Source organism: Hemitrygon akajei, chromosome 1 (assembly GCF_048418815.1).
Source record: "Hemitrygon akajei chromosome 1, sHemAka1.3, whole genome shotgun sequence".
Taxonomy (NCBI): Eukaryota; Metazoa; Chordata; class Chondrichthyes; order Myliobatiformes; family Dasyatidae; genus Hemitrygon; species Hemitrygon akajei.
In genome coordinates, this window is record NC_133124.1 from 5325265 (window position 1) to 5351857 (window position 26593).

General features: G+C 42.7%; 1 protein-coding gene and 1 long non-coding RNA gene across 7 annotated transcripts in view; one reads left to right on the plus strand and one right to left on the minus strand.

Annotated features, from left to right (window-relative positions):
* LOC140714504 (uncharacterized) overlaps positions 1 to 14502 on the plus strand; it is a 70845-nt gene extending 56343 nt beyond the window's left edge. Inside the window, exon 3 of the long non-coding RNA XR_012095902.1 lies at positions 14380 to 14502. This is a non-coding gene — a long non-coding RNA (uncharacterized lncRNA). The remainder of the gene's footprint in view (positions 1 to 14379) is intronic.
* LOC140713979 (probable C-mannosyltransferase DPY19L4) overlaps positions 1 to 26593 on the minus strand; it is a 128953-nt gene that overhangs the window by 45463 nt on the left and 56897 nt on the right. For all 6 annotated transcript variants that reach the window (XM_073024933.1, XM_073024758.1, XM_073024684.1 and 3 more), the window contains 6 exons: positions 25810 to 25931; positions 17054 to 17144; positions 15504 to 15625; positions 10490 to 10635; positions 6140 to 6263; positions 4009 to 4143 (listed from right to left, as the gene is read on the minus strand). In XM_073024933.1, the coding sequence (XP_072881034.1) occupies positions 4009 to 4143; positions 6140 to 6263; positions 10490 to 10635; positions 15504 to 15625; positions 17054 to 17144; positions 25810 to 25931 (740 nt within the window). The remainder of the gene's footprint in view (positions 1 to 4008; positions 4144 to 6139; positions 6264 to 10489; positions 10636 to 15503; positions 15626 to 17053; positions 17145 to 25809; positions 25932 to 26593) is intronic.

Below are 26593 nucleotides of genomic sequence, written 5' to 3' on the forward strand. Positions count from 1 at the left end.
ATGTTCTCAGGGACAAGTACAGAAGAAATGTGGCAAATATTCAGGGGATATTTGTGTGGAGTTCTGCATAGGTACGTTCCAATGAGACGGAAGTTATGGTAGGGTACAGGAACCGTGGTGTACAAAGGCTGAAATAAATCTAGACAAGAAGAAAAGCTTACAAAAGGTTCAGAGAGCTGGACTGGTCAAAGAACACTGAGGCTGTCTACAAGAAGGGTCAGAAGGCTCTATTTCCTGAGGAGACTGAGGTCCTTTAACATCTGCCGGACGATGCTGAGGATGTTCTACGAGTCTGTGGTGGCCAGTGCTATCATGTTTGCTGTTGTGTGCTGGGGCAGCAGGCTGAGGGTAGCAGACACCAACAGAATCAACAAACTCATTCGTAAGGACAGTGATGTTGCGGGGGTGGAACTGGACTCTCTGACGGTGGTGTCTGAAAAGAGGATGCTGTCCAAGTTGCATGCCATCTTGGACAATGTCTCCCATCCACTCCATAATGTACTGATTAGGCACAGGAGTACATTCAGCCAGAGACTCATTCCACCGAGATGTAACACTGAGCGTCATAGGAAGTCTTTCCTGCCTGTGGCCATCAAACTTTACAACTCCTCCCTCGGAGTGTCAGACACCCTGAGCCAATAGGCTGGTCCTGGACTTATTTCCACTTGGAATAATTTACCTATTATTATTTAATGATTTATGGTTTTATTTTGCTATATTTCTACATATTCTTGCTATTCTTGGTTGGTGCGACTGTAACGAAACCCAATTTCCCTCGGGATCAATAAAGTACGTCTGTCTGACTGTCTGTCTGTTAGAGATCTAGAAGATTATAAGGCTACTAGGAAGGAACTTAAGAAGGAAATTAGGAGAGCCAGAAGGGGCCATGAGAAGGCCTTGGTGGGCAGGATTAAGGAAAACCCTAGGCATTCTACAAGTATGTGAAGAGCAAGAGGATAAGATGTGAAAAAATAGGACCTAACAAGTGTGACAGTGGGGAAGTATGTATGGAACTGGAGGAAATAGCAGAGGTACTTAATGAATGCTTCAGTATTCACTATGGAAAAGGATCTTGGTAATTGTAGTGATGACTTTCAGCAGACTGAAAAGCTTGAGCATGTAGTTATTAAGAAAGAGGATGTGCTGGAGCTCTCGGAAAGCATCGAGTTGGATAAGTCACCAGGACAAGAAGAGATGTACCCCAGGCTACTGTGGGAGGCAAGGGAGGAGACTGCTGAGCCTCTGGTGATGATCTTTGCATCATCAATGGGGACGGGAGAGGTTCCGGAGGATTTGAGGGTTGCGAATGTTGTTCCTTTATTCAAGAAAGGGAGTAGAGATAGCCCAGGAAATTATAGACCAGTGAGTCAGTGGTTGGTAAGTTGATGGAGGAGATCCTGAGAGGCAGGATTTATGAACATTAGGAATAGTCAGCATGGCTTTGTCAAGAGCAGGTCGTGCCTTACAAGCTTGATTAAATTTTTTGAGGATATGACTAGACACATTCATGAAGGAAGAGCAGTAGATGTAATGTATATGGATTTCAGCAAGGCATTTGATAAGGTACCCCAAGCAAGGCTTATTGAGAAAGTAAGGAGGCATGGGATCCAAGGGGACATTGCTTTGTGGATCCAGAACTGGGTTGCCCACAGAAGGCAGAGTGTTTGTAGATGGGTCATATTCTGCATGGACGCCGGTCACCAGTGTGGTGCCTCAAGGATCTGTTCTGGGATCCTTACTCTCAGTGATTTTTATAAATGACCTGGATGAGGAAGTGGAGGGATGGGTTAGTAAGTTTGCTGATGACACAAAGGTTAAGGGTGTTGTGGATAGTGTGCAGGGCTGTCAGAGGTTGCAGCGGGACATTGATAGGATGCAAAACTGAGCTGAGAAGTGGCAGATGGAGTTTAACCCAGTTAAGTGTGAAGTGGTTAATTTTGGTAGGTGAAATATGATGGCAGAATATAGTATTAATGGCAAGACTCTTGGCAGTGTGGAGGATCAGAAGGATCTTGGGGTCCGAGTCCATAGGATGCTCAAAGCAACTGTGCAGGTTGACTCTGTGGTTAAGAAGGTGTATGGTGTATTGACCTTCATCAATCGAGGGATTGAATTTAGGAGTCGAGAGGTAATGTCAGACCTCACTTGGAGTACTGTGCTCAGTTCTGGTTGCCTCACTACAGGAAGGATGTGGAAACCATAGAAAGGGTGCACAGGAGATTTACAACGATGTTGCCTGGATTGGGGAGCATGCCTTATGAGAATAGGTTGAGTGAACTCGGCCTTTTCTCCTTGGTGCAACGAAGAATGAGAGGTGACCTGATAGAGGTGTATAAGATGATGAGAGGCATTGATCGTGTGGATATTCAGAGGCTTTTTCCCAGGGCTGAAATGGCTGCCACAAGAGGACACAGGTTTAAGGTGCTGGGGAGTAGGTACAGAGGAGATGTCAGGGGTAAAAAATTTTTTACTCAGAGAGTGGTGAGTGTGTGTAATGGGCTGCTGGCAAAGGTGGTGGAGGCGGATACGATAGGGTCAGTTAAGAGACTTTTAGATAGGTACATGGAGCTTAGTAAAATAAAGGGCTATAGGTAAGCCTAGTAATTTCTAAGATGGGGACATGTTCCGCAGAACTTTGTGGGCCGAAGGGCCTGTATTGTGCTGTAGGTTTTCTATGTTTCTAACACACACAAAATGGAGGAACTCAGCAGGTCAGGCAGCATCTGTGGAGTGGAAATAATCATTCAACATTTTGGACGAAGACCCTTCATCAGGACTGGAAGGAGGAAGGCACCAGAATAAAGAGAAAGGGGGAGGGGGAAGAAGCACAAGCTAGAAGGTGACAGGTGAAGCCAGGTGTGTGGGAAAGAGGGGAATGAAGTGAGAAGCTCGGAGGAGAAAGGTGGAAAAGGCTGAAGGAGGAATCTAATAGGAAAGGAGAGTGGACCATGGGAGAAAGGGAAGGAGGGGGGAACCACCAGGGGGAGGAGAAAGGCAGGTGAGGAGAAGAGGTCAGAGTCCAGAGAATGACAAGCCAATGATTGGGTACAAATGCAGACTGAGCAGAGAGTTTAATTGTACCACAGAGGTAAAATTCAAAAGGGCGATGAATGCAGGACTGAAGGTGCTATATTAAAATGCACATAGTATTCAGAGTAAGGTGGACAAACTCGTGGCGCATTAGAGATTGGTCAGTATGATGTGGGCATCACTGAGTCGTGGCTGAAAGAAGGCCGTAGTTGGGAGCTTACCATCAAAGGATATACTTTGTATTGAAAGGAAAGGCAGGAAGGCATAGATGGTGGTGTGGCTCTGTTGGTAAGAGATGGAATTACACCTTTAGAAAGAGGCGACATAGGGGTGACAGAGGTGACAGAGAATGTTAAATCTTTGTGGGTGGAGTTAAGAAACTGCAAGAATTAAAAAAAAACATTATGGGAATCATATATGTGCCTCCAAGTAGACATCAAGAAGGGCCTGGTTCTTTACTGTCGTGTTCTATTACTCTACAGAGCAGCAGAAGAGATTCTGCAGATGGTGCAAGTCCAGAGAAATATACACAAAATGCTTGACGTAGGTAGGGGAGGACGAAGGTAAAGTAGTGGATTGATGCATATGGATTTTAGTAAGGTATTAGATAAAGCTCCCTGCAGTAGGCTCATTCAGAAAGGAAGGAGGCATAGGATCCAAGAAAACAAGGTTATGTGGATTCAGAATTCCCACATTCCAAAGACGTACGAGTTATTGGTTAACTGGTGACATGAGTGCAACTGGATGGCACAGGCTCGTTGGACAGAAGGGCCTGTTATTGTGCTGTATTTCTAAATTGAAAAATTTAAAAATGGGTTAGAGAGTGATAGGAAACCAATCATGATGGAATGACGGAACATACTCAATGGGCCAAATAGCCTAAATCTGCTCTTATATCTTTAAAAAGAAAGAATTGGCTTGACAACAGATTTCATATTCTTTACCACCCGACCCCATCATGCCACCCCCACCACCTACCTTATGGCTCTGAATTAGATCCAGGCAATCCAACAGGAAAAGACTGAAGGCTTGTACAAACAGTACATAGTGACTCATTTCCCACATCATTATAAAGGCAAAGGCAGATGCACACATCAGCAGATATGAGAAAACCTAGGACAAGGGATAGGGAAAAAATATTACCTTTCATTACCCACAATTCTGATCACAATTTACAATCTGCATTTACACTATATTATTTTTATATACTGACTGGCTGTATCACGGCTGGTAGGGAAACACCAATGCCCTTGAATGGAAAAGCCTACAGAGAGTGGTGGCTACAAGCCCAGTCCACCACGGCTAAATCCCTCCCCACCACTGAGCACATCTACATGGAGCACTGTCACAGGAAAGCAGCATTCATCATCAAAGACACCTACTGTCCAGCCAATGCACTCTTCTTGCTGCTGCCATTGGCAAGGTGGTACAGCAGCCTCAGATCCCACACCACCAAGCTCAGGGATAGTTATTACCCTGCAACCATCAGGCTCCTGAACCTGAGGAAATAATGTCACTCAACACAACTCTGAAGTGATTTCACAACCACACCCACTTTCAGGGCTCCCTACAACTCATGTTCTCAGTATTCTTTTTATTTGCACTGTTTGTCATCTTTTGCCTTTGTTTATGCATACTTTTTCATAAATTCTACTTCTTTTTTTCCCTGCAAGAACATGAATCTCAGGGTGACAGGTATATGGTGACATATACCTAATTTTGACCCTGCTGCTAAATGGTGGTCATGAAATTGTTACAATCTTCTGAAATTTCCTAGATTCTGGAGATGTTCAGAAGTGGGACATTGAGAACCAGGGGAGATAGTTCCACAATAAGATAGAGCAGAAGAAGAATTTCTTCTCTTGGAGAGTGGTATACCCTTTGGAACTTCCTACCTAGCATGCAATGGTGTCTGAGTCTCTTCATGTATTTAAGGCTCTGGCTGACTGTTCTTTTAAAATACTGGGGAGTCCAACAATTGTGGGTTCAACAGGAGTAAACAACTGCTCAGAGACGGGTGGTAGAGGCCAAATGAAGTAATCCTTTTGAATGGCAGAACAGAGTTTGAGAAACTACATGGTCTACTCCTGCTCCTGTTTCTCAGTAGAGCAGCTTGTTTGTTACCCATTCTAGATTGTAGACCGAGAATGGCTTTACTTGTCACAGAAACATATAGTGAAATGTGTCATTTTTGTCAGCGACCAACACGCTCTGGTAATGCATTGGCTGCGGTCCGCAAGTGTCGCCATGCTTACCACTACTTCCTAACCCTAACAACCCGTACATCTTTGGAATGTGGGAGGAAACTCGAGCTGCTGGAGGAAACCAAGCAGTCACATGAGGAACATACAAACAATGGCAGGAATTGAGCCCAGATCACTGGTGGTGTAAAGCGTTATGCTAACCGCTACACAATTGTAACACGCAATCTACATTGTGTATTGATTTTGAAATCCTCTAACAAACATCCTCTCATCTTCCTTCCTCTGAGAAGGGTAATTCCATGTACTCTATTTTAAATTTACAGCTAGACTAAGAGATGCATACAAGGTGTGGCCCATCTTACAGCTGAAAACACAAGCGAAGATCCTTTGAATGAAAGGATCCACACTCATGCTCGGACAGTTAGTGTATATAAAAAGTCGTATCACAGCAATAACCATCTTTATAAAAGAGCACAAAATGCTGACTGGTCAAGTATCAGCTGAAAAGAAATTGCCTTTAGATTACTGTCAGCCAAACAATAATCACAATCAAAGATTGAAATGTATTAATCATGTGTACATGAAAACATACAGTGAAATGCACTGTTTGCATTAACAACCAACACACTCAAGGGTATGCCAGAGACTGCCCACAAGTGTCACCACACATTCTGGTGGCAACACAGCACGTCCACAACACTCGGCAGAACAACTCAGAAAACAACAAGCAACAAAACAGCAGAGGCAACACCAGCCTGTTCCTCCCTCCCACCTACACACACACACACCCCACCCCTTTACCCCAACACAGTCCCTATTCTTCGTTCTCCAGCTGACGCAGATTCAGACGTTGGGTCTCTGACTACCAGCCTCACAGAGATATTGTATTGCTATTTCACACTCACCTCCATCGTGGAATTGATGTTGGTCTTCAGATAACCAGTGAGCGCCCCGACCTGGAGTGCAAAGTACGGTAATGCCCAATTTTCCCTCAAGGGAACCGTATGTTCCACTCTGGTGGTGTCAGTCCTAAAACAATGAAGTTAGAAGTACATTACAGGACAGAAGCACAATACAGGACTTTCAGCCCACGATGTTACACCCATCCTTTAACCTAACCCTCCCCACCTACAAAGCCCTCCAATTTTCCATCATTTATATGCCTATTTAAGAGCACAAATGCCCAAATGTATCTACTACCATCAATGTAGGGCGTTCCACACACCCACCACTCTCTATACGAAATATTTACCTCTGACATCCCCCCAATACTTTCTTTCAATCACCTTAAAATTATGCTCCCTCATATTAGCCATTTCCGCCCTGGATTTTTAATAAAGCTGCGACATTACCTTGCAGATTTTGAATTTAATCCCCTGAACAATGAAGGCAAACACACCGTAGGCCTTCTTAATCACCCTATCAACTTCCCTGGCCACTTCAAGGGAAGTAAGCAAATACCAATAATGGCAGAGCAAACGGGTAACTCCTCTGTAAAATAGTACTATGAAGAACTTTACTGTCGGATTCCAGATGGAACCTCGGTTTAGAGCAGGAATTCCCAACCATTTTTATACCATGGACCCTTCTCAGTAACCGAGGGATCTGTGGACCTCAGGCTGGGAATCCCTGGGTTAGTGCTTTATCCAAAAGGGAACACCTCGCCCAGAGAAACCAAGTTCAAAGTTCAAATTAAATTTAGTATCAAAGTATGCATGTGTCAGAGAATCAAAATCAGGTTTGATATCACTGGAATATGTCATGAAGTTCGTTGTTCTGTGGCAGCAGTACATTGCAATACATAATAATAAAAATCTATAAATTACAATAAGTGTATATTAAAAAAATAAACAAGTGGTGCAAAAAGAGAGAAAAACTAGTGAAGTACTGTACATGGGTTCATTGTCCATTCAGAAATCTGACAGCAGTGGGAAAGAAGCTGTTCCTAAAACACTGAGTGTGTACCTTCAGGCTTCAGTACCTTGATAATAGCAATGAGAAGGGGGTACACCCAGGGTGATAGGGGTCCTTAAAGATGGATGCTGTCTTTTTGAGGATGTCACTATATATAACTCTGAGATTCATTTTCTTGTTGACATTAACAGTAGAACAAAGAAATACAACAGAATAAATAAAAAGCTACACACAATTAATGTGTAAAACAATGCAAACCGTGTACATTTAAAAATAACAAATAATAAATAAATGGATAAATAAATAGATAGATAAATAAATTAATGAATGAATGAATAATATTGAGATGATGAGTTGTTGTGTCCTTGAAGACGAGTCCATAGATTGTAGAATCGGTTCAGTGTTGGGGTGAATGAAGTTATCTTCGCTGTCCTTTAGTGCACATGAAGTTGCAATCTGACTCCTTCATCCCCCACACAAGCACCTGGTTGTGGTTTGAACCCCCGGCATCCTAACTCAAAGCGGAAGTGTCACGTAACTGTTTACAAATACAGCAAAAAGGAAGCAGGGAGGAAAGTTCACTGATGACACTACCCACTGTGTAAACCGCTTTTTCTAAAAGCTTCCTTCTGGAAAATGTTAAGATTATTAAAACAAAAACTTAATGCCATCTTAAAAGGTCTTACTCCAAGCAGTTAATCAGATCAATCATTCCAGTTAGCCCTTACTCCCACCCCTCTTACCTATTATCCTGTCACTGTATTTATGTATTTATCACATTTTATTCTATATCTGAACTTCCCACTTTATTTTAATACAATTCTTTATTCTTTACAACTGTTGAATGTTGTTTTTTTTCATTGCATGTTATGCTAACACAGCACAGCAAACTCCTAATACAGTGGGTTCCGGTTTCTTGGGACACACCAGGACCAGAACATTTTGGCCCAATCAAGCGACTGCTCCGATAAGCCCAAGTTTCATGGAAATAGTTAAAAAGGTATACAAAAGACAATCTACCATTTAACGGAGGAACAAATTATGTACTTAAATGAAATACAGAACAAATTAGAAATGTAGAAAATACTACCACAGTACTATAAAACTGTGTATTAGTTCCGAAAAGTTATCGGAAAAATTAATGCAATGTACACTGACAATCTTTTTTGATTGACTGTAAATGAACAAAATCAGCACAGACACCTAGTGCAGATAATGGAGAGTCTTCATCCTCCAAATCTTCACTTTAATGTAACATCCTTGACCCCTGATCCTTGAAAGCACAAAAATCCTCAGTTTAATTTCACTACCAAATGAGATTTTAAAAAACCTTTTAAAGGATGACTGCCAAAAGCTAGATTAGATTCATATGTCAATCACAACATACAGTGAATGTGCTTTTTGCATTAACAACCAACACAACCTCAGGATGTGCCTGGGTTAGCCTGCAACTGTTGCCACACATTCCAGCACCAACAGAGCATGTCCACAATGTTCAGCAAAACAACACAAGCAACAACAACTACAACTCATTAATCTGATCATTTGAAACAAAACATCAGCAGTCAACTCACAATTCAGCTGCAAGAGTCGTGTGACATGTCAGTAGAAGGTAAAATATGGACATTCTACTCCAATTAGGACAATGTCTACATCAAGGCATTTGGAAGGCAAAAATCCACTTTAATGCAATTAGATCATAAGACATAGAACATACAGCACAGGAAAAGGCCCTTCAGCCTGCAATATTGTGCTGAACCAATTAACTTAGTAATCAAATTGCCAACTAAATTATCTCTTCAGCTCCATCATGGGCACGAGCCTCCCCAGCATCCAGGACATCTTCAAGAGCGATGTCTCAAAAGACAGCATCCATCATTAATGGCCCCCATCATCCAACACATGCCCTCTTCTCATTGTTACCTGAAGACATACACTCAACAATTCATGAACAGCTTCTTCCCCTCTGCCATCAGATTTCTGAATGGACATTGAACCCATGAACAATACCACACTACTTTTATTTCCTCTTCTTCCACTATATATTTAATTTATAAGCTTATATATTTTGCCGCCGCATAACAAAAAATTTCATGACATCTGCCAACATTAAACCTGATTCTGATTCTACACAACGTCCGTATCCCTCCATTTTCCTCACATTCATGTGCTTCTCTAAACATCTCTGTAAAAGTCCCTAATGTTTCTGCCTCTACCATCACCCCAGGCTCACATTCCAGGCCCCCACCAGTCTCTGTGTAATAAATATCTACTTTGAGATTACCCCCCCCCCCCCCACCTAAAATGCATGCCCTCTGGTACTAAAAATTTCAACCCTGGGAAAAAGATATACATAAGTCATTCAGCCCATTAAGTCATAGAAGCAGGACCTTTGGCCCATCTAGTCCATGTCGAACCATTTAAACTGCCTACTCCCATCGCCCAGCACCCATACTTGTCTGAGATGTTGAAGTGCTGGAACGGACAGCAGATTTTGAAGGACTCCGGATCATGGTCTCCTTGTGGGCTTTGCTACTGCTTGCGTGGTGGGTGGTGGGGGTTGATGCATTTGCTGGAGTGAGTGGGGGATGTGGGGGGGTGTGATGTTTTGCTGCTGCCTGCGTGTGGGGGGAGGGGGTTTGGGTTCTAAAATTTTCTGTTCATCATTCTTTGGGGAATTTTTTCTGTTTCATGGATTCTGTGAAGATCAGGTTGCACGCTGTATGCACTCCCTGAGGTTAAATTGAACCACTGAACCATCCATGTACCTATCCAAACTTCTCTTAAATGTTGAAATCGAGCTTGCATGCACCACCTGCGCTGGAAACTCATTCCAACTCTCCCGACCCTCTGAGTGAGAACGAGTCTGCTGTGCCATTCCATCATGGCTGATTTATTATCCCTCTCAACGCCATTCTACTGTCTTTCTCCCTTAACCTATGACACCCTTACCAATCTAGAACCTATTAACCTCCGCTTTAAAGGCAGTACAGTAGCGTAGTGGTTAGCACAACGCTCTACAGTACAGGCAACCCGGGTCCTGTAAGGAGTTTGTACTTTCACCCCGTGACTGCATGGGTTTCCTCGGGGTGCTCCAGTTTCCTCCCACAGTCCAAAGACGTACCGGTTGGTAGGTTAATTACTCGTTGTAAATTGTCCCATGACTAGGCTAGGACTAAATCAGGTGATCACTGGGCAGTGCAGTTTTAAGGGCCAGATGGGCCTATTCCTCACTGTCTATATGGAATTTAAAAACTGGACCACACTAGATGGTGTTACATCCATTCATTATCCAAGTTAAACCAAAATAAATTGTAATTTCTGCTTTATTACAGTCTTACCTGTTAATAATGTACCAAATGACCGTCAGCATGCCTGCCATCCACGTCCCACTCAGCATCCAGCTCGTGACGTACAGTGCAGTCACATAGACAGCTTGCAACCCAAATATAATCCCAATGTAAAAATACACAGGCTCAATGGTTTCCTAGAAAAGAAGAGAAATTCACTCAGTAACACCAGTCTTCAACATTTGTAGAAAATGAACAAGACTGAGCAGTTTCTTTGAAGATTCCATGAATAAGAGGCATAATTCAAGGAGAAAGACAGACTTATAGACAGGACAGAAATTGCTAATATGAGGGGGCACAATTTTAAGGTGATTGGAGGCATGTATAGGAGGGATGTCCATGGCATTGGTGACTATTGCAAATTTATCCAGGGGATACATGCATCGCAGGCAAATCAAGCATTTGACATCCATCACCACTCTGGTGAAGGTAAAAGAAAGCCACTTTCCTGAAGTAAGATAAAAGGAATAGATGGTGAAGTTAATTCAGCCTGCAATTCAGCTCATTGTGTCTGCTCCACCATTTCAATATGGCTGATTTATTATCTCTCTTTACCCTATTCCCCTGCCTTCTCCCCATAACCTTTGACTCCCTTATTATATATAATCAAGAACCTAGAAACTTCAACTTTCAAATAACATGGGCTCCACATGGCAATGAATTCTGCAGATTTACTGGATAGTAAAAACCATCGAGAGGATCACTGGGGCTGCCCTCCTGGAGCCAATAACTAGATCAGGGAATCTGGTTCTTGAATCACAGATCAATAAAATTAAAATACAAATTCTACTTAATTTTCTTTCCCTCTCTTCACAAGATAACATGTTCCTCCTTAATATGACTCCAGAAGAGATGCCAGTATCCCAGCCAATTAGTCATAAGACACCAGAGTAGAATTTGCCCATTAAGCATGTTCCACCATTCTATCATGGCTGAGTTATTAACCCTCTCAACCCCATTCTCCTGCCTCTTCCTCTAACCTTTGATGGCCTTACTAATCAAGAACCTATCAACCTCTGCTTTAAATGTACCCAATGACTTGGTCTCCATAGCTGTCTGTGGCAACAAATTCCCAGATTCACCACCCTCTGGCTAAAGAAATTCCTCCTTAGCTCATTTCTTAAAAGGACATCCCTCTATTCTGTGTCTGTGCCCTCTGGTCCTAGACTCACTCACTATTGGAAATGTCCCCTCCACGTCTACTCTATTTAGGCCTTTCAATGAAACTGCCTGAGGTGCACAGGATAAAATTATAATTTATAACAAAATGGAATCCAAATTCTGATTTTCAACCTCATCATTCCACACAAGCAATCTTGGTCAATGAAAGGTGAAAGGCTTCAAAGCTCATGTTAAGTGGGTTATAGTAATGGGTCTCTGCTGGAATAAAACAATAAGACTTCGGTGCAGAATCATGCCATTTGGCCCATCGAGCCTTCTCCACCATTCCATCATGGCTGATCGACTATCCCTCTCAACCCCATTCTCCTGCCTTTGATGCCCTGACTAATCAAGAACCTACCAACCTCCGCTTTAAATACTACACCCAATGACTTGGCTTCCATAGCCATCTGTGGCAATGAATTTCACAGATTCACCACCCTCCGCCTGAAGAAATTCCTCATCTCTGTTCTACAGGGACGCCTCTTTATTCTGAGGCTGTGCTCTCTGGTCCCAGACTCCCCCACTATAGGAAACATCCACTCCTCTAGGCATTTCAATGAAGCTGCCCGGGGTGAGGACACAAGAATTATAATTTTAAAAACTGCAAAATCCAAGATCTGATTTGCAACTTTAACTTCACTCCACACAAGCACCCTTTGTCAGTGAAAAGCTTCAAATCGCATGTTAAGTGTGTTATGGTGCTGGGGTTTTCCTGCCTCTCTGGAGAAAACTGGCACTGCACATAACGACCACGCAGACAGCTGGAAGCCCCATCTCCCCATCCCCCACCACCATTCTGCAGTCCCATCTTACTCGGGTCCCACCGCCAGCTCTTGGGTCCTTGGAGACTCCCTCTTATTCGCATCCTACCTTCCCTGAACACTCCAACCCTCTCCCTTCCTCTGACACTACCAACCCCCTTCTGCTGGGGTCATCTACTGTATCTGGTGCTCCCGGTGTGGCCTCCTGTATATCGGTAAGACCCAACATAGACTGGGAAACCACTTCGCCACGCACCCACGCTCCATCTGCCAGAAAAAGCAGGATCTCCCAGTAGCTGCTTGCTTTAATTCCACTTCTTATTCCTATTCTGACATGTTGCGATGAGGCCACACTCAGGTTGGAGGAGTAACTCCTTATATTCCATCTGGATAGCCTCCAACCTGATGGCATGAACATCAATTTCTCTAACTTCCTGTAATTCCCCCCGCTCTCTCCTTCACTATTCCCATCCCATTTCCCTCTCTCACCTTATCTCTTTGCCTGCCCATCACCCCCCTCGTGCTCCTCCCCCCTTTTCTTTCTTCCATGGACTTCTGTGCTCCCCTATTAGATTCTCCCTTCACCAGCCCTGTACCTCTCTCACCAATTAACTTCCCAGCTCTTTACTTCACCCCCTCCCTCCCTCCCAGTTTCACCTAGTGTTTCTCCCTCCCTTTCCCCCACCCTTTAACTCTGGCTGCTCATCTTTTCTTTCTCCTGAAAGGTCTGGGCCTGAAAAGTTGACTCTACTTTTTTCCACAGGTGCTGCCTGACCTGCTGAGTTCCTCCAGCATTTTGTGTGTGTTGCTCTGGATTTCCAGCAACCGCAGATTCCCTCTTGACAATGACAGGACAGCTAAGTTAGCCTCCTGGACTGGAGGGAGATGGTCAAAGAGCACTGCTAACAATTCCTGGCTTCCTATTCAGTTTCAGGGTCATTATTATCATGTATGATGCTCTTAAACCCTTCTTCTCCCTTTAACCTTCTAAATCAAGGGTTCCCAACCTGGAGTCCATGGACTCCTTGTTTAATGGTATTGCTCCATGGCATAAAAAAACATCTGATCTAAAGTTCACCACCTTAAATGGTCAGCATGGTAACCTAGTGGTCAACGTTGCCCTATTGGAGAGCCAGTGACCTAGGTTCAATCCCAAAGCTGTCTGTAAGGAGTTTGCACATTCTCCCCATGACCGCACGAGTTTCCTCCGGGTGCTCCGGTTTCCTCCCGCAGTCCAAAGTCATACCAGTTAGCAAGTTAACTGGTCACATGGGTGTAACTGGGCAGTGCGGTCTCGCTGGGCCAGAAGAACCTTTTACCGTGTAAAATGGAGGAGATGCGGTTGAAAGCAGTGTTGATGGTGGAAGAAGGGAAGAAAAATCTACCCTCCTGGTGCCACTAAATAGAGACATCATCATTATCTGCCATGCCGTTAAGATGTGGGTGATCTCGGTCTTTCCATGACCATGATTGTTCCTGGCAAATTTTTCTATAGAAGTGGCTTGTTATTGCCTTCTTCTGGGCAGTGTCTTTACAAGACGGGTGACCCCAGCCGCTATCAATATTCTTCAGAGATTGTCTGCTGGCATCAGTGGCTGCATAACCAGGACTTGTGAGATGTACCGGCTGCTCATATGACCATCCACCACCTGCTCCCATAGCTTAACGTAACCCTGATCAGGGGGCTAAGAAGGTGCTGAACCCTGCCCAAGGGTGACGTGTAGGTCAGTAGAGGGAAGGAGCACCTTACATCTCCTTTGGTATAGACGCATCTCTGTATCTTCACCCCACCACCCTACATTTAATTATTAATATTGTGAAGATGAAAATAAAGCTATATTCAAAAATGAGGGCAGAACTTAGGAGGATGATGGTGCCTAATGGCGACTCCTTTCCTTGCATCTATGGAAACAGCTCTATTTCTATCTTTAATATCTCTTTTTTTCACTTTTTAAGGTTCTTCTGAAGACCCTGACCTGGAGTTACACTCTGACTTCAACTCTTTGCGGAAATGTGACCCACTCTCGGGGTCTCACAACTAGCTACTTTTCAATATAGCAAGGACGCAGCCTAGAAGACTAACACGCCTTCAGGGTGCCGGATTTCCGTGGCTCTGGAAGTGGGCAGACTTGAGGTCAGTGCCACTGCCTGATGCGTTGTGGGAGATGGAAGATCAAAAGCAGCGAGCTGGCTGCCGGCTGTGTGCCCAGAAACCCGAGTTCTTTGGGCACAGAGCTCGAAAAAAACTACGCAACAGACTTTTAACACTAAAAGTAGGCGAATTGTTTTGTTATGTCTCCCATCTCGCTGTGAAACGGGGCACCTCTTTTTCCCTGTATTAGGGAGAGAGAGAGAGGCCTCTGGTATGTCGAATTATCGGGTGAACGAGTAGTCTTTGGGGCACTGCAAGTCTGTGTCTTTACTGATGCTTTGCTGCACACTTGAGTGCTTGGTGGAGGGTGCAGCTGCTTTTTTGCTGGTGGGTGGGGGGGGGTCATTGTTTTGCTGCTGGTTGTGCCTGGGGCAGGGGGAGCTGAGGGGGGGGCTTTGGGGTTCTAACATTTAATTGTCATTCATTCTTTGGGGCACTCCTCTGTTTTCGTGGAGGTTTGCAAAGAAAAATAATTTCAGGATGTATATTGTATACATTTCTCTGACATTAAATGTACCTATTGAAACCCACTGAAAAGCGTCTAAAATGCAAGATAAACATTGGCTGTGTTACACATGTGAAGAGCAAGAGCAACAATAGAGAAATGGGATTAAACGTTTTTACTGAGTAATGTTGGCCAATCTACACGCTGGACAATTTACACGTTTATATTTCTGAAAGGCAGCCTCAAGGAGCAAACACAGAGCCAAATGGCCGAATAGCCACCCTCCATTCTGGACATGGAAAAATTCCTCTAATGTCATCTCTTCTTCAACATCTCCAATAACCGGGCCCACTGAGACGAAAACATGAGCAGTTAAAAGCCCGCGCAAAGAGAGAGTGCCTCGCGTGCATAGGAGGCCCAATCGATTCACCGTGCGATTGATCGGCCGCAGGCACACTTGCCGTATTCAGGCTGACTACATACCCGACTACCAGTAATACGATACAAAATGCCAGCAAACACCTCCGGATACAGGCCGATTTGCTGCACTGAATTAAGGGTCCTTAATGAGAGTGTCTTGTTATCATGTGTCAGTTCAAAAAATCCTAATGAGAAAAGAAGTGAAATCAAATCAACAAAGGTAAAAAAAACATTTTCATACTGGTTTAAACAAAGTGTCTGAATCCTTTTTTATACATTACGGAACCAAGTTCTTTGCCTAATAATCTTTGGTCACACATTTATTTTTAGAGATGCAGTATGGAACAGGCCCCAGCAACCCACCCATGGAACCCTAACCTAATCACTGGACAATGTACAACAACCAATTAATCTACTAACTGGTGCGTCAATGCAAGCTCGATTTCAACATTTAAGAGAAATTTGGAGAGGCACATGGACAGGAGGGGTATGGAGAGCTATGGTTTGGGTGCAGTTTGATGGGACTAAGCAGTTTAATAGTTTGGTATGGACTAGATGGGCCGAAAGGCCCGTTTCTGTGTTGTAGTGTTTTTTTGTGACACAACTTAATGCATAAAGTATGCAGACATGGTCAAGTTCAGTTGTTTTACACAACAAACATCAGAATGGGGACGAAATGTGATCTAAGTGACTTTGACCGCGGAATGACAGGGTGTATGGGGTATCTCAGTAACTGCTGATCTCCTGGGATTTTCACCCACAACAGTCTCTAGAGTTTGCATTGAATGGTGTGAAAAACAAAAAAAACATTCAGTGAGTGGCAGTTCTGTGACCGAAAATGGCTTGTTAATGAGAGAGGTCAAGAGAATAGCCAGACTGGTTGAAGATGACAGGAAGGTGACAGTAACTCAAACACGTTACAACAATGGTGTGCAGAAGAGTTTCTCTGGATGCACAATATGTCAAACATTGAAGTGGATAGATTACAGCGCAGAAAACCACACTGGGTTCCACTCCTGTACCTAATGAAGTGGCCACTGAGTCCAGATTACAATCAGAGCACCCAAAGAAAGGTTCAAGATTGTTTGTTTCATTGTGCAGTATACAGATGTAAAGGAGAATGAAATTGTCCTTACTCCAGATCCAATAAGGAGGCATAAAGTAGCAGTACATGGGGGGGGGGGGATAAAACAGGTGAGAGGGATAGTGTAGAGAAGTGTGTCAGTAGGAGGTGTGGAGCGTAAATGGTAGATGTAACGTGACAGCGAATGGAGAGATGAAGGGGGTGAAGAGGGACTGTGGAGAGGAGTGTGTCAGTGTAGGTATGAGGTGTGGAGTGTAAGTGTAAAGTGGTGAGGATGCAGTGGTGGTGGGTTTGGTGAATGGATGGAGGTGTTACTCAGCCTGACTGCTTGGGCAAAGCAAAGATGCATACATATAACTTTCAAAGCAGTCTTGACCATAAGCAATGCTATATTTCCTGAAAAAGAAGAAAAACAAAACTGTATTTTCTGTGAGTTAGAAACGCTGCTAAAAACTACAAATTGCTCCAACCAATTTGCAGAATTTTCCCAAACAGGACACAAAATATATAGTAAAATTAATTAAACTACCTTCTTGGATTGATGTCGCCTGCAACATCTTTTTATAGTAGTAGTAATATAAGCCACTGTCTGCCTGAAAAGAGATTTCTCGTTCGAGGTCCTAAAAGCACAGAAGTAAAGCTGGTCAGTGGGGGGTTTAACATCCCAGAATAATGACAACAATTACAAAGAGAAACCTGAAGCTGAGAGTGTCAATTATGCAAGGAAAAAATAACCAAACACCAGCAAATAATTCTTAAATTTGCACACCCTTATGTAAGTCTGTGTATAGGAGACCCCACCATCAAGAACATGAGACGTAAGAGTAGAATTATGGCTGTTTGGCCTATGAACCTGCCTCTACCACCACCCCTAGTAGCTCGTTCCACGTACGTACCCACTCTCTATGTAAAGCGCCACAGTACCGTAGAGGTTAGTATAAATCTATTACAACTCGGGGCATTCCAGAGTTTGGAGTTCAGTTCCTGCCACTGTCTGTAAGGAGTTTGTACTTCCTCCCTTGTGAGTCTGTGGGTTTCCTCAAGGGTGCTCCAGTTTCCTCCCACAATCCAAAGGTTAATTGTCCATTGTAAATTGTCCCATGAATAGGCTAGGGTTAAATAGGTGGGTTGCGAGAAGGTGTGGCTTATTGAGCCAGGACAGCCTGTTCCGCACTGTATCTCTAAATCGTGTACACCTGTAGCAAGTCACTTCTTATCCAAAGAGAAAAGCCCAAGCCACTCAACCTATCCTCAAATGACATTCTCTAATCTGGGCCATTCTACTTGGTGATTTGTCTGAACCATAATCCTTCTTCTCAGGATGACTTCCTTTGCTATAAACCTTAAGTAGCTTAGAATATCTGATTCTCAAATTTGGTCACTATCTCACTGGCATTGGTCCAAATGCTGGGTTCATTCAAATAAAGAACTTTCATTTTTGCCCTTTTTTTTTACCAGTTTTCCCTGCTCCGTACACATTCATCTAATACTCTTAGATTATCATGACCAGCCTCCCCAGCAGTGAGGACATCTTCAAATAATAGTGCCTCAGAAAGGAAGCATCCATCGTTAAGGACCCCATCATGCAGGACATGCCCTCTTCTCTGCTTCTTGACTGCTTCTTTTATGCTGTATATCAATCATTCAGATCATGGGCGGCCAACTGCTTACGTTCCATGTGTCAAGTTTTTCACACACAAGTTCAGATGCGCCATACAACTCTTGTACCCCCATTCAATTCTTGTAAAAATATGTTTATAGACATATTTAGCATTTTACGTGATATATTGATTTAATATAAAAAGATAAACATTACTTACCTTAATTTAACAAATATATTTTGCCTTCTTTTGATTTCTTCCTTTTTCTTAATCACATATTCTTTCCATAACTCAGACCCAAGCACTAAATTCAGTTTTCCTTCTACTTCAGTCTGAAGTTGTGTTTTATGGTGTTTATTAAGATCATGTCTTCTATTATATGAGAAAGTGTTTTCACAAACCACGCACAATGGTTTTCCTGACGGATCCGCTATAAATAAGAACTCATTTTCCACTGTTCATTGAATTCATGTTTACTATCACTTTCTGCTTTTCTTTTGCACTGTGATGGGTAACTGAATGTAAAAACAAGGCTTAATTTTCGATAAAGTACAAAACTGCAAATGTTCACAAAGGATGAACAAAGCACAACTCCGTAGCGCACGAGTGTCAATTGTAAACTGACTGGCAAAAAACTGCGACGCACCACTGGTGCAGACACCTGGCACCTCAGGATCAAACAAATATCAAACGTGTATTGAACAGTTATGGAACAACTGCAGAACAAAAGTCCTTCTTTCCTAGTTTGACCCATTGAACATTTTTTTTAAATTTTAAACAGATTAATGTGAAAGAAGATATTTGCCAAAAGATGTGCAGGAAATAATAAAATCACTAAAAATAATTGCTAAGTTTTAGATTTATTCTCAGTAAAACCCATTTCTAGCTCTAAGCTACTTGAATTCCTGTTATAGATTTTTTTTTTCTACAGATCAGTTTTCGGTTAAAACTTTTTGCATGAGTAGGCTTACTTTTTAAAATTATTATCACTGGAGTGCAAAGCGCAATTTCTAATCATCCAATGCACCACTTTTGGTGCATGCATCATAGGTTGGCCATCCCTGATTTAGATGATGGAATAGATGGCTTTGTTGCCAAGTTTGCACATGATTCGAAGATTGGTGGAGGGGCAGTTAATGTTGAGGAAACAGGTAAGCTGCAGAAGGATTTAGACAGAGTAGGAAAATGGGCATGAAATATAATTTTGGGAAATGCACGGTCATGCACTTTGGTAGAAGTAGTAAATGTGCAGACTAATTTCTAAACAGGGAGAAAATCCAAAAATCTGAGATGCAAAGGGACTTGGGACTCTTTGTGCAGAACATCCTAAAGGTGGTGAGGAAGGCAAATGCAATGTCAACATTCATTTCAAGAGGTCTGGAATACAAGAGCAGGGATGTGATCTTGAGGCTTTATAAAGCACTGGTGAGGCCTCACCTTGAGTATTGTGAACAGTTTTGGGCTCCTTATCCAAGAAAAGATGTGCTGGCATTGGAAAAGGTCCAGAGCGGTTCACAAGGATGATTCCGGGAATGAAAGGGTTATCATAGGAAGAACGTTTGATGGCTCTGGGTCTGTACTCACTGGAATTCAGAAGGATGGGGGGGGGGAGATCTCAATGAAACCTTTCGAATGTTGAAAGGACTAGAGAGAGTAGATGCGAAAAGGATGATTCCCATGGTGGGAGAGTCTAGGACAAGAGGGCACAGCCTCAGGACAGAGGGGCGTCCATTTAAAACTGAGATGCAGAGGAATTTCTTTAGCCAAAGGGTGGTGAATTTGTGGAATTTGTTGCCACATGCAGCTGTGCAGCTGTGGAGGCCAGGTTGTTGGGTGTATTTAAGGCAGAGATTGATAGGTTCTTGATCGGACACGGCATCAAAGGTTACGGGGAGAAGGCCAGGGAGTAGGTTTGGGGAGGGGGAGAAAGGATCAGCCATGATTGAATGGTGGAGCAGACTCGATGGGCCAAATAGCCTAATTCTGCACCTATGTCTTATGGTCTTCTCATTGCTACCATCAAAGAGCTGGTATAGGAGTTTGAAGACACACACTCAATGTTTTTGAGGAACAGCTTCTTCCCCTCTACCATTAAATTTCTGAACGGACAATCAGCCATTGAACACTACCTCAATATTTTTTTGCTCTCTTTTTGTACTACTTCCAGTACTGTGCAATAGCCTTAGGTATATATCTATATATCTGGGGTGCCAAAAACTTTTGCACAATACTGTATTTGTCAATGAGTTCGTAAATCTGGCAGGAGCAAAGAATGTTGGGATTGGTGAGAGTGGTGCGCCGCGGGAGGGGTGTAAGACAGGTGGCAGAGCAAGTGTGCCAGGGCGTGGAGTGCCATGGGTGCACCCACACCAGCCCAGAGTCACCAGGCAAGGTCACTTGATTCCCAACAACTGATTTATTGATCATTACAGAATGTCTCCCTCTCCTCTCTCTTCCCATTTTTCCAACCTTGAAGGCCTTGCTAAAGTATATTTTCCTCCATAGGTGCTTTGTGGCCTGCTGATACCTTCCAGCATTTTGTATGTGCTACTCTGGATTTCCAGCACCTGCAAAATCTCTTGTGTACGAAAAAATTAATTAACAGCTAGCTCTCCAAGGCATCAAAAATCTCATCAGCCATGTAATCACACGTTAATGAAGAAAATTACTAGAGGAATGAAGGTCCCTCAAGACCGTCTGAAATCAGCCTCTTACATCACAAAATACAGCAGAGAAATGGGGGGCTGCTGCAACCTGGCTGAAAGACAGCAGCAGGAATTGGAATCAGGTTGCAAGACACTACAGTGCCGCCCCGATATCTCAGACAGAAGTGTGGGTTTTCTTTTGCCTACTGCTTCATTTATGCACGTCTGAACTTTCTCCAGCACCATTCACAATCAATCCACTCCCCGCAGTGAATTATACCTGTAAAAAATGTAACATACTAACAGCACATTCCCTCTAGCAGCTTGAAACAAAACTGAACATTCAGTCATGTTAGTGAGGGTAAACTGGGTCAAACAATGACTCCTTTTAAGTAGAGTTATAAAGCTGTATTGTACAGGTGGCACAGCAGTGTAGTAGCTGGTGCAATGCTATCACAGTGCCGGCAGTCAGCTGTATGTTCCCCTCGTGACTGCACAAATGCAAGTCTTTAGAGAGGCTGCAGAGGAGATTTAGACCATAAAACCATACGATTGGCCCAACAAGTCTACTCCACCGTTTCATCATAGCTGATCCGATTTTCCTCTCAGCCCTAATATTCTGCCTTCTCCCTGTCTAACTTCATGCTCTGACCAATGAAGAATCTATCAACCTCTGCCTTAAATATACATAAAAACTTAGTCTCCACAGCTGCCTGTGGCAAAGAATTCCACAGAATCACCACACTCTGGCTAAAGAAATTCCTCCTCATCTCCATTCTAAAAGCACACTCCTCTATTCTGAGGCTGTGTCCTCTGGTCTTAGACAGTCCCACCATAGGAAACATTCTCTCCATATCCACCTCCTTTGAATCCAATCCATTTTCAGCACATCCTTTCTCAGATAAGGGGGCCATCTGGTCCAGGTGACTTATTTACCTTCATGCCTTTCAGTTTCCCAAGAACCTTCTCTCCAGTTATGGTAACTTCATACACTTCATGACCCCTGACACCTGGAACTTCCACCATACTGCTAGTGTCTTCCACAGTGAAGATTGATGCAAGATACTTATGCAGCTCATCTGCTGTTTTGTTTGTCCCCCATTATTAACTCTCCAGTATTGTTTTCTGTTGGTACAATATCCACTCTCGCCTCTCTTTTACACTTTTATGAATCTGAGGAAACTTTTGGTATCCTCGTTAGTATTATTGGCTAGCTTTCTTTTGCATTCTATCCTTTCCTTCTTATTGACTTTTTTTGTTCCCTTCTGTTCTGATTGGGATCAGCTTCCCAATCCTGATTTCCCACTAATATCTGCTCTATCATATGCCCTCTCTTTGGCTTTTTTGTTGGCTTTGACTTCTCTTGTCAGCCACGGTTGTGTCATCTTTCCTTTAGAATACTTCTTCCTCTTTGGGATGTATATATCCTGTGCCTTCTGAATTCCTTCCAGTAATTCCAGCCATTGCTGCTCTGCTGTCATCCCTGCCAGTGTTCTTTTCCAATCAATTCTGGTCAACTCCTCTCTCATGCCTCTGTAATTCCCTTTACTCCACTTTAACACGGAAGCATCTGACTTTAGCTTTTCCTTCTCAAATTTCAGAGTGAATTTGATCATATTTTGATCACTTTCCCCTAAGGGTTCTTTTACCTTAAGCCCTCTAATCAAACTGGTTCATTGCACATCACCCAGTCCAGAACAGCTGATCCTCTAGTGGGCTCAACCATGAGCAGCTTTAAAAAGCCATCTCCTCAACACTCTAAAAACTCCCGTCCTGGAATCCAGCACCAGCCTGATTTTCCCAATCTACCTGCATATTGAAGTTCCCCCATGACTATTGTAACATTGCCCTTTTGGCATGCATTTTCTGTCTCCTATTGTAATTTGCAGGCCACACCCTTACTACTGTTTGGGGGTCTGTATACAACTCCCATCAGGGTCTTCTTACCCTGGCAGTTCCTTAGCTCTATCCACAATGATTCAACACCTTCAGACCCCATGTCACCTCTTTCTAATGATTTGATTTCTTTTTTTTTAAACCAACAGAGCAATGCCCTTCCCTCTGCCTTCCTACTTGTACTTTCAATACAATGTGTATCCTTGGACATTAAACTCCCAGCTATAATCTTTCAGCCATGATTCAGTAATGTCTACAACATCATACCTGGCAATCTGCAACTGTGCTACAAGTAAATCTACCTTATTCTATTACTTATTTACCAGGATGCTGCCTGGATTAGAGAGAATGTCTTTTGAGGAGAGGCTGAGTGAGCTCGGGCTTTTCTCTTTGAAGCGAAGGAGAACGAGAGGTTACTTGATAGAGGTGTCCAAGATGATAAGAGGGATAGATTGAAAGGGGCATAATTTCGAGATATCGGGAGGAAAGTATTGGGTTGGGGGGGGTGTTTGCTTTCCCTCACACAGGGTGGGTGCGCAGAATGTGCTGCCAGGGTGGTGATAGAGGCAAATAGATCTGGGCATTTAACATGGATGATAGAAAAATGGAGATCTATGTAGGAGCGAAGGATCTGATTGATTTTAGAGTAGGTTAAAAGGTCAGCACAACACCATGGGTCGAAGGGCCTGTATGTACTGTGCTGTCATGTTCTGTGTTATCATACTAGGGAACTATTCAATAGCCTTATAAAATAAGAGGGAGATGACAGACATAACTTTCTTATACAGAGAGTGGTGAGTGCGTGGAACACCCTGCAAGGTGTTGTGGTAAAGGAAGATGCACGAGGGACATTTAAGAAACTCTTAGGTAGACACGTGGATGATAGAAAAATGTTGGGTTATGTAGGAAGGAAGGATAAATTCAGGGATGGCCAACCTATGGCGCATTGCACCCCAGTGATAATAATAAAAAGTAAGCCTACTCATGCAAAAGTGTGGTGTGTGGCCAAGTGGTTAAGACGTTGGACTGGCGATCTGGAGATTGTGAGTTCGAGCCCAGCCAAGGCAACATGTTGTGTCCTTGAGCAAGGCACTTAACCACACATTGCTCCAGTCCACCCAGCTGAAAATGCTGGGGGTTAACCTCGCGATAGACTGGTGTCCTACGCGGTGGGTGGGGGGGGGAGTCTCGTACTCTCAGTCACTTCACGCCATGGAGACCAGCATAAGCGCCGGCCTCAGGACAGACTTTAACTTTAACTTTTAACTCATGCAAAAAGTATTAACCAAAAACCATTTTGTTGGAAAAAAATCTATAACAGGAATTCAAGTAGCTTAGAGCTAGAAAAGGGTTTTACTGAGGATAAATCTAAGACTTAGCAATTATTTTTAGTGACTTTATTATTTCGTGCACATCTTTTGGCGAATGTTATCTTCTTTCACATTAATCTGTTTTCAAGTTTAAAAAATGTTCAATGAGTCAAACTAGGAAAGAAGGACTTTTGTTCTGCAGTTGTTCCATAACTGTTCAATACACGTTTGATACTTGTTTGATCCTGAGGCGCCAGGCGTCTGCACCAGCGGAGCGTCGCAGGTTTTTGCCAGTCAGTTTACAATTGACACTCGTGCGCTACAGAGTTGTGCTTTGTTCATCCTTTGTGAACATTTGCAGTTTTGTACTTTATTGAAAATTTAGCCTTGTTTTTACATTCAGTTACCCATCACAGTGCAAAAGAAAAGCAGAAAGTGATAGTAAGCGTGAATTCAATGAACAGTGGGGAAATGAGTTCTTATTTATAGCGGATCCGTCAGGAAAACCATTGTGCGTGGTTTGTGAAAACACTTTTTCACATAATAGAAGACATGATCTTAATAAACACCATAAAACACAATATCAGACTGAAATAGAAGAAAAACTGAAGCTAGTGCTGAGTTATGGAAAGAATATGTGATTAAGAAAAAGGAAGAATTCAAAAGAAGACAAAATATATTTGTTAAATTAAGGCAAGTACAGTCAGCCCTCCCTATCCGCGGGTTCCGCATGCACGGATTCAACCAACCGCGGATCAGGAAAACCCGGAAGTTCTCTCTCCAGCACTTGTTGCTTGAGCATGTACAGACTATTTTTTCTTGTCATTTTCCCCTAAACAAAAGTATAACAACTATTTACATAACATTTACATTCTATTAGGTATTATAAGTAATCTAGAGATGATTTAAAAGTACAGGCAGTCCCCGGATTATGAACAAGTTCCGTTCCTGAGTCAGTCTTTAAGTCGGATTTGAAGTCGGAACAGGTACATCCGGTATTATGTAGCCTCAGCTAGTAAAACGTTTGTCTTAGTACATTGTATATATTTTACCTTTCTATGCATATAAAACACTTAAGAAACATATGTATTTCAATAATTAAACCACTGCGTTGCTTAGTAATTATTGTAGCTTTCATCAGGGCAGGGCCTTTCATATGCTCATTTGTTCCGATTCCAAAAATTGTTCCGATCGTTGACCGACTGTAGTCAAATGCTTTTCCAATGACCAATGGCGTTTCACCTCTTTCCAATTGCTTTTATTACTTCCACTTTATTTTCAATCTTGATTATTTTCGTGAACAGAAACACTGCGGATTCAGAGCTGTGCCAGGTCCTAAAGTCCACCATGATGATACAGGTTAAATAAGGTCTGGGGTTCTGCTGGGTCTTAAAGACCACCATATGAGATAGGTTAAATAAGGGACTTAAGCATCCACGTTTTTTGGTATCCGCGGGGGTCCCGGAACCAATCCTCTGCGGATAAGGAGGGCCGACTGTAATGTTTATCTTGTTTTTATATTAAATCATTATATCATGTAAAAATGCTAAATATATCTATATTAACATATTTTTACAAGAATTGAATGGGGTTACAAGAGTTGTATGGCGCATCTGAACTTGTGTGTGAAAAAACTGATGCATGGAATGTAAAAGGTTGGCCACCCCTGGGTTAATTGCTCTTAGAGTAGGTTAACAGGTCAGCACAACAATGTGGGCCGAAGGGCCTGCTCTGTACTATTCCATGATCATCAGGAAAGGATCAGGAAGAAGGAATTTGACATTATTCTAAACAGAATACTAAGCAAACATCAAATTTTACACATAATCTCACCTGTCTGCTAGAAAACCAGAATTTTCTTTCATGAAATGTAGAAAGGTACACAGCGTACAACATTCCGCTCGCAATGGCTGCCCAGCTGCCAAAGAAAACCTTTGCCCACTGCTGAAGGGCTGCTGCAAAACAATTTAAGAGCAAGTTTTTAATTCTTGGACTAATATGAATTCATAAATATCTCACACACTGGATACATACTTTTGCATAAATATATGAAATAATTAACAATGGAATCAATGTAATTATATCAATTAATTAAGCTTTTTCACCTTCAAGGGTTGAAAAAGCAAGTGCACATTAGATTTATTAATAAACTCACTATTTACAAGTTAACATTGAAATTATAATTCTGTGTTATAAATATGTACAATCACAATGAGACCCTAAGACAGAGAAGCAGATTTAGGTCATTCGGCCCATTGAGTCTGCTCCGCCATTCCATTATGGCTGATTTATTAGCCCTCTCAATCTTAATCTCCTGCCTTCTCCCTGTAACCTTAGACCCCCTGATCAATCAAGAACATAGCAACCTCCACTTTAAATATACCCAAAGACTTGAACTCCATAGCTGTCTGTGGCAATTAATTCCACAGATCCACCACCCTCTGGCTAAAGAAATTTTTCCTCATCTTTGTTCTAAATGGATGTCCTTCAATTCTGAGGCCATGCTACACCTCTCAATATTTGATGGGTTTCAATGAGATTCTCCAACCCATTCATCCAAACTCTAGTATGCCCAGGCCCAGAGCCAACAAATACTCCTCGTGTTTACCATTTCATT